The sequence below is a fragment of the Narcine bancroftii genome, chromosome 9 (assembly GCF_036971445.1).
Source record: "Narcine bancroftii isolate sNarBan1 chromosome 9, sNarBan1.hap1, whole genome shotgun sequence".
Classification (NCBI taxonomy): domain Eukaryota; kingdom Metazoa; phylum Chordata; class Chondrichthyes; order Torpediniformes; family Narcinidae; genus Narcine; species Narcine bancroftii.
Genome location: NC_091477.1, coordinates 51,074,085 through 51,090,257, shown reverse-complemented (window position 1 = coordinate 51,090,257; position 16,173 = coordinate 51,074,085). Strand labels below are relative to the sequence as shown.

At 41.4% G+C, this 16,173-nt stretch overlaps 1 protein-coding gene and 1 pseudogene across 5 annotated transcripts in view; both read right to left on the bottom strand.

Moving 5' to 3' along the window:
* Positions 1–686: 686 nt before the first annotated feature.
* Positions 687–16,173, bottom strand: part of LOC138743618 (sialic acid-binding Ig-like lectin 16) — a 107,220-nt gene continuing 91,733 nt past the window's right edge. For 4 of the 5 annotated variants that reach the window (XM_069899139.1, XM_069899144.1, XM_069899140.1 and 1 more), the window contains 4 exons: positions 9,187–9,282; positions 7,774–7,835; positions 5,400–5,594; positions 687–2,174 (listed from right to left, as the gene is read on the bottom strand). In XM_069899139.1, the coding sequence (XP_069755240.1) occupies positions 2,010–2,174; positions 5,400–5,594; positions 7,774–7,835; positions 9,187–9,282 (518 nt within the window). In that variant the 3' untranslated portion in view covers positions 687–2,009. The remainder of the gene's footprint in view (positions 2,175–5,399; positions 5,595–7,773; positions 7,836–9,186; positions 9,283–16,173) is intronic. The other variant, XM_069899143.1, reaches the window with a different exon arrangement.
* Positions 15,184–15,767, bottom strand: LOC138743620 (stathmin-like; annotated as a pseudogene).

Genomic DNA, 16,173 nt, shown 5'->3' with positions numbered 1-16,173 from the left:
ACCATTGCTTTAGCCCCTATCTTTCAACCTCCCTTGCACTCTCTCCCTCCAAATCTCCCTTTCCCTTTTTGTCTACCGTCATTTTTTAAAATCTCCACTTCTGCCTTTTACTCTTGCCACCTCTCTCTTTCCCATCTCTCTCTCTCTCCCCACTTTCTGCAAACCGACTACTTGCCCATGAAGCTCAGATGAATTTAACATTCATGGTCATCATTGTTATGATCCTCAATGACCATTCAGCTCATTGAATTCACGTCAAATGTCGCTCCCAAAATCTTGACAGAGTTCTTTCCGTCCCAACCTCTCCCCTTGCCTGGAGTGGGCCTGTATCCAGGAATTAAGTACTCACTTTGGGAATGCCATCATCACATTGAAGTTCAAGGAAAAAAATGCCTGACAAAGGCCGTGGGTTAAGGGCAAAGAAGGAATTCTTGGAAAAAAAATAGAAAATCAAAAAAGTGTTTTTTTGGAGTATGTTGTAGATTTGAATACGTAATTGTGCCCAAAGTATTTATCTTTCTTTTCTGAAGGTGTATTCCTCCGATGATAAAAAACAATTTATTGGGGTGATCCACACCACCCAGCACATGATCTGTTCTCGCTGCTGCCATCAGGAAAGAGGTAATAGTGTCAAAAGACTCACACCAGCAGGTTCAGGGGCAGATGCTCCCCCTCCACCATCAGACTTCTCAATGACAAACTCAATCAGAGTCTCATTTAAGGACTCTGACTTGAGCACTTTATTGATTTTCTTTTTTTATTTCTCTATATTGTACAGTCAGTTTGTTTACATTTGTTATCTGTTTATATTTCTTTATTTATTTACTTGTATACACTCTGTACATATTTTTATAGCACATATAATTCTGCTGCGCCCGCAGGAAAAAGAATCATAGGGTTATATGTGATGCCATTTATGGACTCTGACAATTGTGACAGAGTATATAGTATAGATAAGTTTTTGGGAGATAAATTGGGAAAGGTTTGTAGAGTAGGTTACATACAAGCATTTTAAAACAGATCTTATTTGAAATATTGGAGCTTTGCCCCATGCTAGACATATCGAAGCCTCAGAGCTTTTGCAAGAGTTTTGAAGGGTGCTCAAGATACTTCACTAGTGGATTGTTGTTTACAAAAGGCAACAGATGAAAGAGCTTGTTGGAGCCACATATTCTCTGGAGGAGAGCTTGCTGCTGTAAGGGGAGCATGTGATTTTTAGCAAGCAGAGAGAGTCAAACAGGCTTTCTCTCAGAGAGAGAGAGACAGACAGAGATAACTTGTACAGTGTTACAGCCAGCAGACAGCAACTGGAACTGAAACAGGACAAGCTGGCAAGCTTATGAAAAGCCCCCCTTTTGGAAGATGGCCTGGTTAAAGCCCTTGTGGTTCATGCAAGAGGAGAGGACTGGCTATCTAATGTTTCACTTGGAATAAGAAAAACAAAAAGGAACTCTGTGGTGACCTAAAAGAGAGAAGTCATCATCTGGTGAACCCTGAAGGGGCAAGTTTCTTCAGCAAGACACTGAAGTGGCTGATGGAAGTAAATATATAACCATTTACCTTTCAAGCACCAAAGCCTGGTGAATTTTATAAATGTTAAATTCAGTGCATAGTGTAAGAATTGCCTGCAACCAGTGAACTTGGAGGAATGAGAAGTGAAATTGGACTGTGAACCAAAGAACGTTTTTGAAATTACACACACATTATACACACTTGCGCTTAGAATTAGAAGGGGGTTAAGTTACATTAAGTTCTGTTTTCATGTTTTAAGATATTTAAAAGCAACTTTTGTTGAAGTAACCATTTGTCTTGACTAACCATCTATTGCTGCTGGGTTTTGGGGTCCCCTGAGTCCTAATACAATAAATCTGGAATCTTAGTATTTTTAGGCAGTTTATTAGATATAAAGGGAATGAACCGATCTGCAGGAGGGGGGCACTGAGAACAGAAATTAGCCATGGACTAACTGAATGTCATGCCTGGCTGAAGGACCAACTTTTCCTTTACCCCTATTGTTTTATTTTACTTGCTGTTTGCCCTTTCAGATTGTCCACGTTAATGCAGGCATAGTGGGTGGTTTCTTCTGGATCATGGCAGGCAGCTCCCAACTCTGTATTAATTGTCTTAAACAATGGAATATTGTCGTACAAGGCCACATCAGCAGATGCTGTCACCTGCAAATAGAATGATGAAATTAATTAGGCCAATGGAAAGGAAAGCTCCTGTGACCCCAAGTAATGCTACACTTGCACCAAATCTCCTCCTTCCCACCATACAGGGCCCCCCAAATAGTCCGCTCCAGTGAAGCAAACACATCACTTGTCATTTACTGCATTCAGTGCTCCTGATCTAGCCTCCTCTGCACCAGGATGTTTGGACGAAGACTGGGAGATTGATTCATTGAGCTCTGTCCACTTCAACAATGGGGACAGGAGGATCAGAGCCAGCACCACCAGGCTGAGGAACAGTTTCTTCCCACGGGCAGTGAGACAGCTGAACGACCAAAGGAACTGCTCACACTAACCATCTGGGGCTCTCATATTCATGAGATAATATTTTATTTATTTATTTGTATAAATGGAATACTTGTTCTGCATCTGTATTGTTTGTCTGTATGTGTGTCATGTCTGGTTGTGTGACTGCTTTTTTTTTTAATCGCACTGAGGACGGGAGAATGCTGTTTCATCAGGTTGTACATGTACAATCAGGTGACAAGAAACTTGGCTTCAGTTTATCTGCTGCAGAAACACTGAATCTCAGTTTTAGTTTCAACCATCTCATTTCTATAAACATTGAGAAGCTAGGGGGACTCAGCCAGTCAGGCAACATCCATGAGGGAAATGATCAGTCAAGGTTTCGGGTCGGGACCCTTCATCGAGTCTCAAGTTTGCAGCATCTGCAGGTTTTTGTGTTTCTTCATCCCACTGTTCTCTGAGTTAGCTCCCTTGATCAACTCCCTGTACACTGGGGCTTCTGCTGCCTGAACCTGACTCACACTAACTTCTTCATCCCCAACCCACTGTCATCACTAGTTATCATTGCTGCTGAACTTCAGTTTTAATGTTGTCCCCTCTCCGGTCAGATTGTGACTTTGAGCCTCCCTGAGTCTGTAATTTTCTCCAAACCCTACAATCTCTGGAGAAGTCTCTGCCTGACTTGCCTCTTCTCAGCTTCCTTTGCCATGACATTTATGGTGCTGTTAGATTTAAAATGTTTTAAAATGTGTTGCTTTTCATTGTCCATTTATTTCCAATATTTCTGCTCTGACTTCAGTCTTGATCTTTTATCGCATTAAAGGCGCTACATAAATACAAGTTGTTTCTATCATCAGGCAATTAAAGCCCAGCTTTTGCATCTTTCTCTTTTGTTGATTCAACCCCATCAGGTTCATTTTGGGTGATTAGCTTGCCTCTCAGGCAGACGTTAAGTTGCGTGTTGCCTATTCACAGGCTTGGAATTTGACGATTTGACAATCATCACCCATGATGGCATGGATAAGCCACAACATGAAGCAAAATTGTCAGAACTCAGCTGTCTTCATGCATAGATATGAAGAGGCTCCATCACCAAATGGGCAGGATTCCTTCCCTCAGAAGTGTTTTGACTTTTGAATGTATGTCTCATTTTGTTTCAGCCTCATTAAATATACAAAAAGCACACCCCAGTGCTCATGTGAAAAGTTCTGCATGGTTGGCATAGCAGTTAGCGCAACGCCTTCACAGCGCCAATGATCAGGACCAGGGTTCAAGTCCCACACAGCCTGTAAGGAGTTTGTACTTACTCTCTGTGTCTGCGTGGGTTTTCCCCGGGGGCTCTGGTTTCCTCCCACCATTTAAAATGTACCAGGGGTGTAGGTTGATGTGCTGTACAGACTCATGGGCTGAAATGGCCTGTCACTGTGCTATATGACTACATTTTATAAATGAACATTTGAACTATTAAAGCAAATTTAACGTTGCTCTGAAACCTCAGGTAACAAATAATAATGCTGTGTCTAAAATTGCAAAGGAAATACTTAAAATTAATGGTTTGAAAATAAATATATTCTACAAAATACATATCTAACAATGTAATATCATAAAATAAGAAATAAAGTAAAAGTTAAAATGGTAAGAAGCACCAATGGTGACAATTTCCCAAGTTCCTGAACTGGAAGAACACAACATGAAATTTTGCAAGCAATGCCAAATTGAAACTGATTAAAAAAAGACACCTCAGAATACAAGACGATGCAGCCAAACTCACAAACTTTATAAAGGCTAAAATATTTTTCAATATTAATAACATTCATCTTACACTGCCATTACATTTAGTGGAAAGGTTAAGAAAGGAGGATGCAGATCATTAGCTGCAACAATTCTGACTTAGTAAATGTGTAAAAATGCAAAGGAAGAGCCAAAGTAATAGAATTCTTTAAAGCTATTCAGAACTTTGAAAGGGCCATGTGCAGAGTTCTTGCCTCCATGCGACAAAATTTATATAGAAACACTAAAAGGAATGAACTGGAACTTATAACTATGAGAAAATAAAACACAAACACAGTCAAATAGGAAAGTCTGCAGATTGAGTGCAATGGACAAATATGCTGGAGAAACTCAGCAGGTCCATAGGAAGTAAAGGGTAACTAACGTTTCAGACTTGAGCCCATCAACAAGATGTGAGGAAAAAACAGGCAGGCACTGAAAGACAAGGTGGGGCGGGATAGCAGAGGAAAGGAGGAAGGAAGGGGCAGGAGGAACGTACAGGTAAGAGGTTACAGGTAGATACAGGTGTGATGGTAGAAGAGAAAACAAATGTTGAGGTGTGATGGCAAGAAGATAGCTTTCTGAATGGAGAGGGAGGGGAAAGGGTAGGAAACTGGAGGAAAGGAAACCGAGGGATAGAGAAAAAAGACCCGGAAGGGTTTAATGGAACTTGGAAAAGTCTATGTTAATACCGTCTGGTTGGTGATTGCCCCGGTGGACTATAAGGTGCTGTTCCTCCAATTTGTAAGTAGTTTGGCCATGCATGAGGCCATGTATAGCAATGTAAGTGTGGCAATAGGTTGTGAAATTAAAACGGATGACCTCCACAAACTGATATCTGTTTTCCTTATTGGTGATTGGAAAGGAAGCTATGATGGAGATGGGACAGAGACAACTTTCCCAAAGGTCCACCTCTTGCAATGATAAGTGTGAGGTGGCCACTTGGTCAGAATGTGGGATGCTTTGAAACTTCAAGCATTTGAAGCAAGTGTCATGGAGCGATTTATGCAAACAAAGTAAATCAGGGAGACAGAAGATGATGACAGCTTGAGAAGCCATTGGAATAGAAATAGTCATGGGGATATGTAACCTGATGCCCAGATTGACCCAATTCTGGGTGAAGTATGACTTGCAGTTACATGTAAATGGAGTTACCTGTGCATCCCTGGGTTTGGCTTGTATTGAGTTGGATCTTGCTGCTTTTTTGATCTTATTGACATAGGGAAATCGTAAGGAAGCATAGACCAAGGCATTTCCAGAGTGCTTCTTAGAAAATGTCAGTTTCCTTTCATCATGCTCAGACGTGAGCAAATTTTCATACACTACATCAGAGTTGTTTGTTTGGTTGATCTACAAAGCAGAACATCAGTTCAACTTTTTTTTCAGGCAAAAGTCTTTTTAAAGCACTCATACAATTAAAAAGACATGAGTCTGGATTTTCCTGAGACATTCCTATCACCTGCCCAGTCATCTTCTTTCCCCACATTCCCCCTTGCATTCTCACCGTATAGAAGACCAATTAAGTTCATTATATGTATCAAGATGCTGTGATGACATCACATAGCATACGTAGTTCAGCAAGTGAGACACAGTACAGAGGTGCAGAGTAAGTTGACATGGAGCAAAGGCCACATAGTCATACTATGGTGAAGTTAATTAAGGAGTTTGAGAACAACAGGATAGAAACTGTCCTTGAATCTGGAACAACTAAAATACATTCTGGCTGGCCCCGATAATTATAGAAATATAAGCAGCAATAGGGCCTCAACCTTTGTGAGAAACAAACCCTTTTCTTGAAACTCTGGAAGTCTTTGAGAGCCAGCAAAATTCTCCCTAGTTTTACCGTCTGTCAAAGACCTGAATGTTCTTCAATATAATTGAAATAAGCATTTAAAAGAGCATAGAAGAAACATCTAAAAAATAGAAAATCAAATTAACAAAGAACATGTCAAATTAAGTAAAGACATTAAAAAACAGCATTTAAAAAAATGTATTTTACCTTAATTTTTAAAATGAATGGGTTCAGGATGTAACCTGGTGTAGGATCCAATGTAAATGGTGGGAGTTCTCTAAAAGCTTCTGCTCTACATTTGGGTCACCAACAAAGTCTAGACCATTAAGCTTGTGATTTCAGGCTCTTGGCATTTATACTCACTTGCATTCATGCTGAAAAGTGCCAACAGTTCCATTTGGAACTGCCAGCAAGCTTCCATAAAAATCTGGGCCATTAGTTTAGAAATTATTGCTCCAGCTTTTTATGATCCAGTGGCTTTAAGGGTGAAAGACGTTTGGAGATTGGAGTGGCATGGTTGACGTAGCAGTTAGCACAACGCCTTTACAGCGACAGTGAATGGGAACTGGGCTCGAATCCCGCGCTGTCTGTAAGGACTTTGTACTTTCTCCCTTTGACTGCGTGGGTTTTCCCTGGGAGCTCTGGTTTCCTCCCACCCTTTGAAATGTACCAGAGGTGTAATGTTAATGGGGTATAAATTGAGCGGCATGGTCTTGTGGGCCAAAATGGCCTGTTACCGTGCTGTATGTCTAAATTTAAAAATTTTAAATGTCTAATATTTTTTTTTTAATTCTCAGCATCTGCAATGTCTTAAATGGAGAGTGAATGATTAGCCAATCAGCTTTTTTTTTCAGATTTGCATTTGCAAAATTCCACTGCAGAGGAATCTGATACATCACAGGGAATGGATTCAGTCTCAGGTGCTTTGCAGTCCCATTCCTTATCTCCGTCATCTGGGAGTGAGAAGCAAAGACAAAGTATCAAAGATTTTGGTGAAGGGCTGAGGCAAGTGCCACGGAGGACAGATCGTGGGCAGGAGCAATGAATCAAAACGTTAGGTCAGGGGAGTAGTCAGCACCTTAATGAGGTAAGACATTAATGTGTGAAACTCATGGAAAAATCATTCAGGTACGGAATACACTTAATCAGGGCATGGTCAATTATATCTGGACACCAGTGAATTAGTCACTTGGAGAATCTGCAAAGAAAAGTTTGGGATCACCGATGAGTGGCTGGATTTTCCTACATCATGACAGTGGCTACATATTAACAGAACAGGAACTCTGAAAATTAAGTGCAAGACCATCGTTGAGGAAATGGAATTAGATGAAATATTATCCCCCAGCCTTCTATAGCCAGGAGAGGTTTATTCCTGCTTCAGAGTGAGTCCATAGCTGTTTGTGGGAGGCACCAGTGGGTTGAAAATATGTCAAGGAATATTCTGCGGCTGACCATATTGGGAATTGAACACAACAAAGGTGGAGACATTTGAAACACTATGATTAATATTTTATACATAGTCAGTGATAGTTGTCTTATACTTAGAAGGCTATTCAGCCCATCAAATCTGTGCCATCTACTAGGGAAGCAATCACATCCATCTCTCATCACATTTCCTTCTTATTCTCCATAGACCAAAAAGAAGTAGGAGTAATGAAGACCAAATACAGTGAAGCCCTTCCACAGATAATCTCCTCCAAGAAGGTATTTTGTCAGAGGAGCAACAACTTCACAAACCTCTGGCAAATTCTGCATCTCTGTGTGAATGACACATTGAGAATCATCTTCCATCTTTTTCCCTGGGAAAAGAAAAGAAAAGGGATTGTAAATCTGATAAAGGGTACTGACCTGAAACATTGACCATCTCTATTCATGGAATCTGCCTGACTCACTCAATTCTTCCAGCTCCTCTTTGTTATTTTATGATATGTTCATGGCAATAAATTCTGATTCTGTTTGCTCAAGATTCATAAGCTGTTGTCATTCATGCTGTTTTTTAAAAACATTATCTTAAAGACATGGATTCAAATCACTTGTCAGTGATGACCACAAGGTTGAGACAGTCTTCCCAGTGCTTAATGAAAACCCTCTATGGTCAGTGGCTCCAATTATTAGATGCAATGTAAGAACAAAGCTCTATATTATTATTTATTTATTATTGGTTGTCCTTTGGTTCCAAGAAATTTTATGCAGTTCATTCGTGGACACAAAGGTGCCTTTGCAGTCCCAGTCTGGAAGTGCTGAGTCGAGCACAATGGGGGCACTGGAAATCCATTTTTGTAATAACTGGTTGCTGCTTTGTTTCTATCAGATTTTGACAGCATCTGTTTTTTACAAATGGTGTAGGCTTTGTCGTGCAGGGCTCGCCAGCGGGCTTATTTTTTTCAACTGGCAAAGGATTTGGGGAAAAGGCCTTGACAGCTTCCTGTGGTGCTTTCTGTAGATAGCAACCCCTCCATCCATGGTCTGTCGATGGTGGGAGTAGACGTTTGAGGTGATGCTTGGGTTGCCAATCAAACAAACTGCTTTGACAAATTTCTACCCGATGGATGATTGTAATGTGATCGTCATGCTGTCCTGAGCGATGGACATCTTAGATTTTGTAGAAGCTATCAAGCTGGAAGCTCCATTCTATACTGACACCAGTAGAAAAGCCCTGTCAAAGTGTGTCCAATAAATAGCTACAAGCAGTGGCACGGTTGGCATAGTGGTTAGCACAATGCCTTTACAACACCAGCTATCAGGGCCAGGGTTCGAATCCTGCGCTGTCTGTAAGGAGTTTGTACATTCTCCCCATTTCTGTGTGGGTTTTGCAGGGGGCCCCCACTTTCCTCTCTCCATTCAAAATGGACGGGGGTGGGGTTGTAGGTTAATTGGGTGTAAATTGGGCAGTACAAACTCATGGGCCGAAATGACCTGTTACCGTGCTGCGTGCCTACATTTAATTTTTAAAAATGAGTCAAAATAAAGGGAATTGGATGGAATAGGCTACCAAGACTTCGTGATAAGAGATGAAGGAAAATATATACCAGGGTATTTTACAAATAGTGCAAGCAATGGTCACGTGTAAGTGGACAGCTCCCTCAATGTGAGCCCATAGAGAACCAAATGGCCTCCTGCTATGGTGAATGATTCCAAGAGAGACCTTACCTCTGATCATATATTTCTTCTGTATCCAGAGAAAAATGCCAAGAAGGAGTAAGATGGCAGCAAAAGACCCCACAATTACTATTAGCACGAGGGCACCTGAAATAGCCAATTAGACACAATCCCTTACTTGGACTCAAAGTGTTAAAGAAGATCTGCTGATACATTTCTATTCTACTGAATGATAATTGATTGAATAAGGTTAAACTCAGATAGAATTTCATGAACATGGAGGATAATTAAGGCCTGTTAGACTGAAAATTTGCACATTGCTGCTTCTCCTCCATGTATTTTATACTCTTTAACCCACACAATTCTTCTCCCTACCCACATGTTCCTTCTCTCCATTCCCGTACCATTTTTATTCCAAATTCCCATCTTCCTACATGTTGATGTGACACAGCTGTATTTCCTACACCATTGCATTTAACAGCCTTGTAACCTTGATCCAGCTGCGCTGGGTGGGTCACGTCTCCAGAATGGAGGACCATCGCCTTCCCAAGATCGTGTTATATGGCGAGCTCTCCACTGGCCACCGTGACAGAGGTGCACCAAAGAAGAGATACAAGGACTGCCTAAAGAAATCTCTTGGTGCCTGCCACATTGACCACCGCCAGTGGGCTGATATCGCCTCCAACCGTGCATCTTGGCGCCTCACAGTTCGGGCAGCAACCTCCTTTGAAGAAGACCGCAGAGCCCACCTCACTGACAAAAGACAAAGGAGGAAAAAACCAACACCCAAACCCAACCAACCAATTTTCCCTTGCAACCGCTGCAACCGTGCCTGCCTGTCCCGCATCGGACTTGTCAGCCACAGTCGAGCCTGCAGCTGACGTGGACATTTACCCCCTCCATAAATCTTCGTCCGCGAAGCCAAGCCAAAGAAAGAAAGAAGAACCTTGTGTTAAAATTGTGACTCCTTTTCTCTTATCCAAAATTCATATATCTAAAATTTTTCATCGATACAGAATCCAACTGTGATTAAAGTTACCTTAGAAAGAGAGAGAGATACTGAGAGAGAGAGAGAGAGAGAGAGAGAGACAGAAAAAAAGGAAGTATGATCTTAAAATATGATCTATGCTTGGCAGTTTCTTCATTTGAAACTGGAACAACTAAAATACATTCAGTCAAGTGCCATTAATTACCTTCAGACAGATTAACAAGGTTCCTCCACGATGCCCGATCAATGCTCAAACTTTCATTGGACATTCTCAACCTTTTGTTTTTGGCTGTGATCACCAAAATCAAAATCAGAATTGCAGAATTAGGATTTATTGTGATGAACCAATCATGAAATTTGGTATTTTGTGGCAGCATCATATAGATGACCATTGTTACAAGATCAAACCAGCAACCACAAAGAAGGCATATCACACAGGGGTAAAGATGAACAATTACTTTATTAACAAAAATTCACCTTCAAATTTTAATTCAGAATACCCCCCCCCCTTTTATAACAATGCCCACTGGTTACAATGCAAATTTCTTTCACAGTGTAAAACTAATAAATTCCCCAGCCTAAATATAACATATGTAATTAAAGTCTAAGTTATATTTCCAACCAGCCCGCAGAAAAACTTAGACACAAAACAAACACAAAACACACAAGACTCACAAAGCTTCGATCTCAACCGAAGCAAAGATCATCAACAAAATTCAGTTTGTTTGGTCAACTGAAGCCAAAAGATCTTTGAGAGAGAGCACAAAATTTGAAGTTGTCTGCTTGTGTTGCTTGCAGAGAGAGAAAAACAATGGCTTGGTACGGATCCTTCTGGCTGCCTTGTGAATGTTCATCCCTTTTAAAATGCCCAACATTCTAAACTGCCCCCAGACAATGACTCATGCTCTGGGCCTCCTTCCACTTCACAGCCACACCCAGTGGTGGTTTGTCTTCTAAATCCAGAAATTTCTAGATCATTTTCTGTACATGCTCAGTCCGTCTCCCACTCTCTCAGCAGTCCACCTTCACCTCAGGGTTAGGGTTAGGGTTAGGGTTAGGGTTAAGGGTTAGGGTTAGGGTTAAGGGTTAGGGTTAGGGTTCTCTAAGGCCAACTGTCACTTTCCAACACAAAACCACACAACACATAGGGCAATGCACAACACAGAACTCTGTAACACCATCTTCTGAAATTACTATAAAAAATAAAATAATAATAACAATAATCGTGAGGCAGTATCTTTGGTTCATTGATTATTCAGCAATCTGATGGCAGCAGGGAATGAGCGGGGAGTGCTCGTCTTTAGGCTTCTGTACCTTTTTCCCATTGGTAACAGAGTGAATAGGGCATGTCCTGAGTGGTGGGGGGCTTTCAGGATAGAGGCTGCTTTTTTAAGACACCGTCTCATGTAATGTCCTTGATGGAGGTCTGGTGCCTGTGATATCATATACCATTAACAAACCTTTGAATTTTATTCTTGTCCTGAGAGTTGGCACCTCCACACCAGGCAGTGATGCAACCAGGTAGGATGCTCTCCACAGTTCACCTGTAGAAGTTTATGAGAGTCTTCAGCTCCATATCAAACCAGCTTAGACACCTCAAAAAATATATCCACTGGCGAGCCTTCTTTGTGATTGCATCAACGTGGAGGCTCAAGGACAGATCTTCGGTGATGTTGACACCCAGGAATTTGAAGTTCTTGACCCTCTCCACTCCTGAGCCCTTGATGAGGACTGGGTCATGTTCCTCTGACTTCCACAATCATCTCCTTGGTTTTGTTGTCATTGAGCAGAAGGTTGTGGCCGTTACACCATTTAATGAGCTAATCTACCTCCCTCCTGTACACTTCCTCATAGCCATTTGTGATTCTGCCGATGGCTGTGGTGTCATCGGTAAATTTGTAGATAGCATCGGAATTGTGCCTGGCTGTAGAGCATTGGGCTAAACTTGTATCCTTGGTGTGCACCTGTTTTGATGATCAGTGAGAAGGAGACATTGTTTCCAATTCATATTCACTGTGGTCTTCCAATGAGAAAGTCAAGGAACCAGTTGTAGAGCGTGGTACTGAGGCCTAGAGTTTGTGGTTTCTTGACCAGCACTGAGGGAATAATGATACTCAAGGCCAAGCTGTAGTCTATGAAGGGCATCCATATGTATAAATTGCTGTTTACAAGGTGATCCAGAGCTGAGTGGAATATCAGTGATATTGCATCTGCTGTGGAGCGATTGTGACGATAGACAAATTGCAGTTGGTCCAGATCTTTACTTAATTCTGACCATGACCAGCCTCTTGAAGTATTTCATCACTGCTCAAAATTTACGTCTCCCTTTCCTGTGAAGCAGTCAAGTTTCATTGATTTCTTCCATACGTCTCCTACCAACTACATAAAAAACAAAGTATTTTAGTCCATGCCCTGCTGTAAACATGCTGTGACCCCCTGTGGAGAGGGGCATATGCCCTCCATTGAACATGGCTACTTTAGAGTAATGTTTCTTCTGCGCACTGTTCATTGGCACTGCCAATGCCTCAAAATCCTAAGCAATCTTATGTCCTAGCCAGCTCTTCACTCTGCTGGTCTCACCATTAAGTGCTGGTTTGGCCCACATGCCTGTGAATAATGACAGTGTTAAGGATGCCCTGTAAATCCTCACCATTCATCACAAGAAATTGGTCTTTCAGCTTCACAGGCCATGTCTGCACTTGTGGCACTAACTGATACAACATGACATGGATTAATTTAGATATAAATGAGAACTGACTGAACAAATAGAGAAGTCAGTAGGGACAGTCCAGGATTCAGGGATATTCAGTGTAAACTAGGCAATGAGTCATTTTAATGCTGTGCATTCCTGTAATAATAGGTTTTAAATCTGGATGATGGGCAATCAAGTGACTCCACCAAGCAGTAGATCAGAGACAATAGGCTTAGACATTAGCAGGGGCTCAAAGAGCCTCTGGCCTGGATCCAAAGTGATCTGGGGTCAAAGTCTTGGGTCGGGATCTTTATTAAGGAGGGGTCAGAGGGAAGGAAAGTCCAGACCAGTACATACAGTTACTACAGTGGTGTAATACCTCATACCACCACAGTGAACATTACGGATTCTGCCCATTTAAGACAGTATAGATGAGCAGGACAGTTCTAGAGCTTCTGGAATTTCTGCCTCACAATGCCAATGTCTATGTTCAAGTTTCTTCCCTGTGAACTGGCTTAATTCTTCTTCCAAGCAACATGCACGTTGGGAGATTAATGTAAATTGTCCATGGTGTGCTGAGAATAAAATAGGATGAATGCATTGGTTATATGATGGTCAGCATGGACTTAGAACCATAGATCACAGCCCCTTCAACCCTTCAAATCTGTGCTGATTTATTATTCAGCATAGCCCCACTAACCTGCACCCAGACCATATTTCTCCATACACTCCCCCCCCCCATGCATGCAGTGGTCCAAATTTGTCTACTTGGTGGGCTGCAAAGACTGTTCCCCTGCTGTTGACTCTATGACTAGGATGCAATGTTAAAACATGTCTTGCCACCTTTATCCAGTCAAATAAGAGACTTCCTGCAGACAAGAATCTGCATTTACCATGAGAGAACTAACATGGCCATGTTTGCAAAGGCATAAGGTCAGGGCAGCTGATGGAAGGTGTCCAGCAACTGCAGTTTCCTGGAATTAATGGATGCTATCTCACTGCAGTGCCGGGCTCTAGCATGAGTTGAATTATCTCCACAAGAAATAGCAGGAATTGGCCAATTGGCCCATTGAGCCTGAGCTGCCATTTAACGAGATTATGGCTAATTTGGCCGTGGGACTCCTATCTGCCTTTAAAGTTCGTTCATTATCATCTGATTATACATATACAGCCAAATTAAATAGTGTCTCTCCAGACCATGGTGCATGCACAGAAGCTCACAATGCATTGTACAAAATGATCACACAAATAAACAAAATAAATATGTAGAAACATTTTGGATGATTTTCACAGTTACAGGATACTGTTCATCAATCTTGCAGCTGGCAGTCTTGATTTTAATGCTTTTGCACCTTCTTAATAATAGTGGGTTGATGATGCTGTGCGTGTGGTGGAAGGGTTCTTCTATAATTCCTTGAGCCCTATTTAGACAATGTTCCTAGTAACCCTTAATTCCCTTACTTCCTCCACGACCTTTTAATTCCTCCACTGTGCAAACATCTATCAAACTGTTAAATATGTCGAACGAGGTGCCCTCTTTTGTTTCCTTGGGCAGGCTGCCTGAGAGGTCAGCTTTCCTCTTACCCGGGATCTCACAGAACAGTGAAAAAGCACAGTATGAATGAAATGCTGTTTCTAGAAACAAATTCAACTGTTGATTTTTGCACAGCCAAAGTATTGCTTGAGCAAACAATTTTCTCTATTGATTTGTGTTTGCTGATTTTTCTGATCCTCCACTCATCTGCCATTTTTTTGCGTTATCAGTGTTTCGGTCTATTCTGGCCCCAACACAATGGAGCTTCCTTTCACTTCCACTTGGTCAACACTGACTTTGAATCTTTTGGCATTCTGGTAACCCAACTCGACTTGCTATCCAGCCAGCAGAACAGTTCTCACTAGTTCTCCCCAACTCTTGCACCCACTTTACTCAGATTTTTTTAAATTTCCATCCACTTGGTTATATTGCTTGCATATTTTGGATTGCTGATGCTCTGGCCTTCTTCAGCCACTTCCAGTGCAGGCATGCTCATGATATGTTTCCATACCTTTCTTTTTTGTTTGTTTTGCAATTATGCAGTTTTATTGAAGTTAAGAGAGGTGCAACAGATTAGGCAGGTTTATACAGTTACACACTCTCAAACTAAATGTGTAACACATCAGTAAAGCATGCTGGAAATTATACTTTCCACAAGAAACTAACCTGAACCTGCAATCCCATTCAATTCACTACTAGTAGAAAAATAATGCAAGAGCTCTGTATCTACATCAGGAAAACCCATAAGAATGTTTACAAAAAATGATGGGAGCATACAAATACAATCCTTCCTTCCCTGAAGAGCATTGGGGTCTCAGTTGCACACATTGCATTTACAAACGAATTTCCATGAACACACGGGCCATTTAAAAACATCTTTGGATGTTTGGAAAAAACAAATTCCAAATGAAAGAGGGGAATTAGTCTTCAGTTTCTTTGATCTATTTACTTTTCCTGACTTCCTCCATCCGCTTTTCCCTCTCTCTTAGGGGCTCCAATTTGGCCGGTAGTTGAGCTTCACGGTTCTCTTTATTGGCTTCCATCTTTGTGGTCAGTTTCTCTTCTGCTATTTTTTTGAAGTTGTTTTGTTCATCAATACCTTTCTGAAGTACTTCCTTCTCATGTTCTCATTTTTCAGCCAACTGTTTCAGCACTTCTGCTTCATGTGACTTTCGTCTGATCTCTGCAGCTTCTTCGAGCGGAAGGTCCTTTTTCTTAGGAGGAGAAAGGGGAAATTCTGGAATTGCTTGAGCTGCAGGTGGGCTCAGGATCAACTCAAACGCCTGGCCTGAAGAACGCTTGTCCGATTCTTTCACTTTGATATCAGCTGATGGTGATGCCATGACAGAACAAATCATGATTAGCTGTTAACGTCGAAGAGTTTAAATCTTTTAATGAATGCAGAAAATCCCTCGCTCTTTAGCGTGTGTTTACACTCTCGGTCCCTTTGACTCCCGTGCTCTGCACCAATATGTCTCCATATCCAGGTGATACCAGCATTGGGGCAAGATGCTTCTCCAATTGTCCAGCGTCAACAGAAATTTTGTTGTTCAAATTTGGCCCATAGCTCTTGTCCAGTGTTGAGCCATTCTGTCCTTACTGTGGTCTCTTGCTTGACATTGGGACAACTTATAATAGGAATATGGTTTTTAATTTTTCACCTATTTTGATAAGTGCATTCAAAATTCCAACATTTGCCAGGTCTTGAAGTGATCATTGACAATGGGTAAAATTCCTTTGATGTTCCTTGTTTCTTTCCATTGTTCCACTGTCCATTATTAGTATGTTGACTACCTGATTGGAAGTTCTCTCCTTGATTAATTC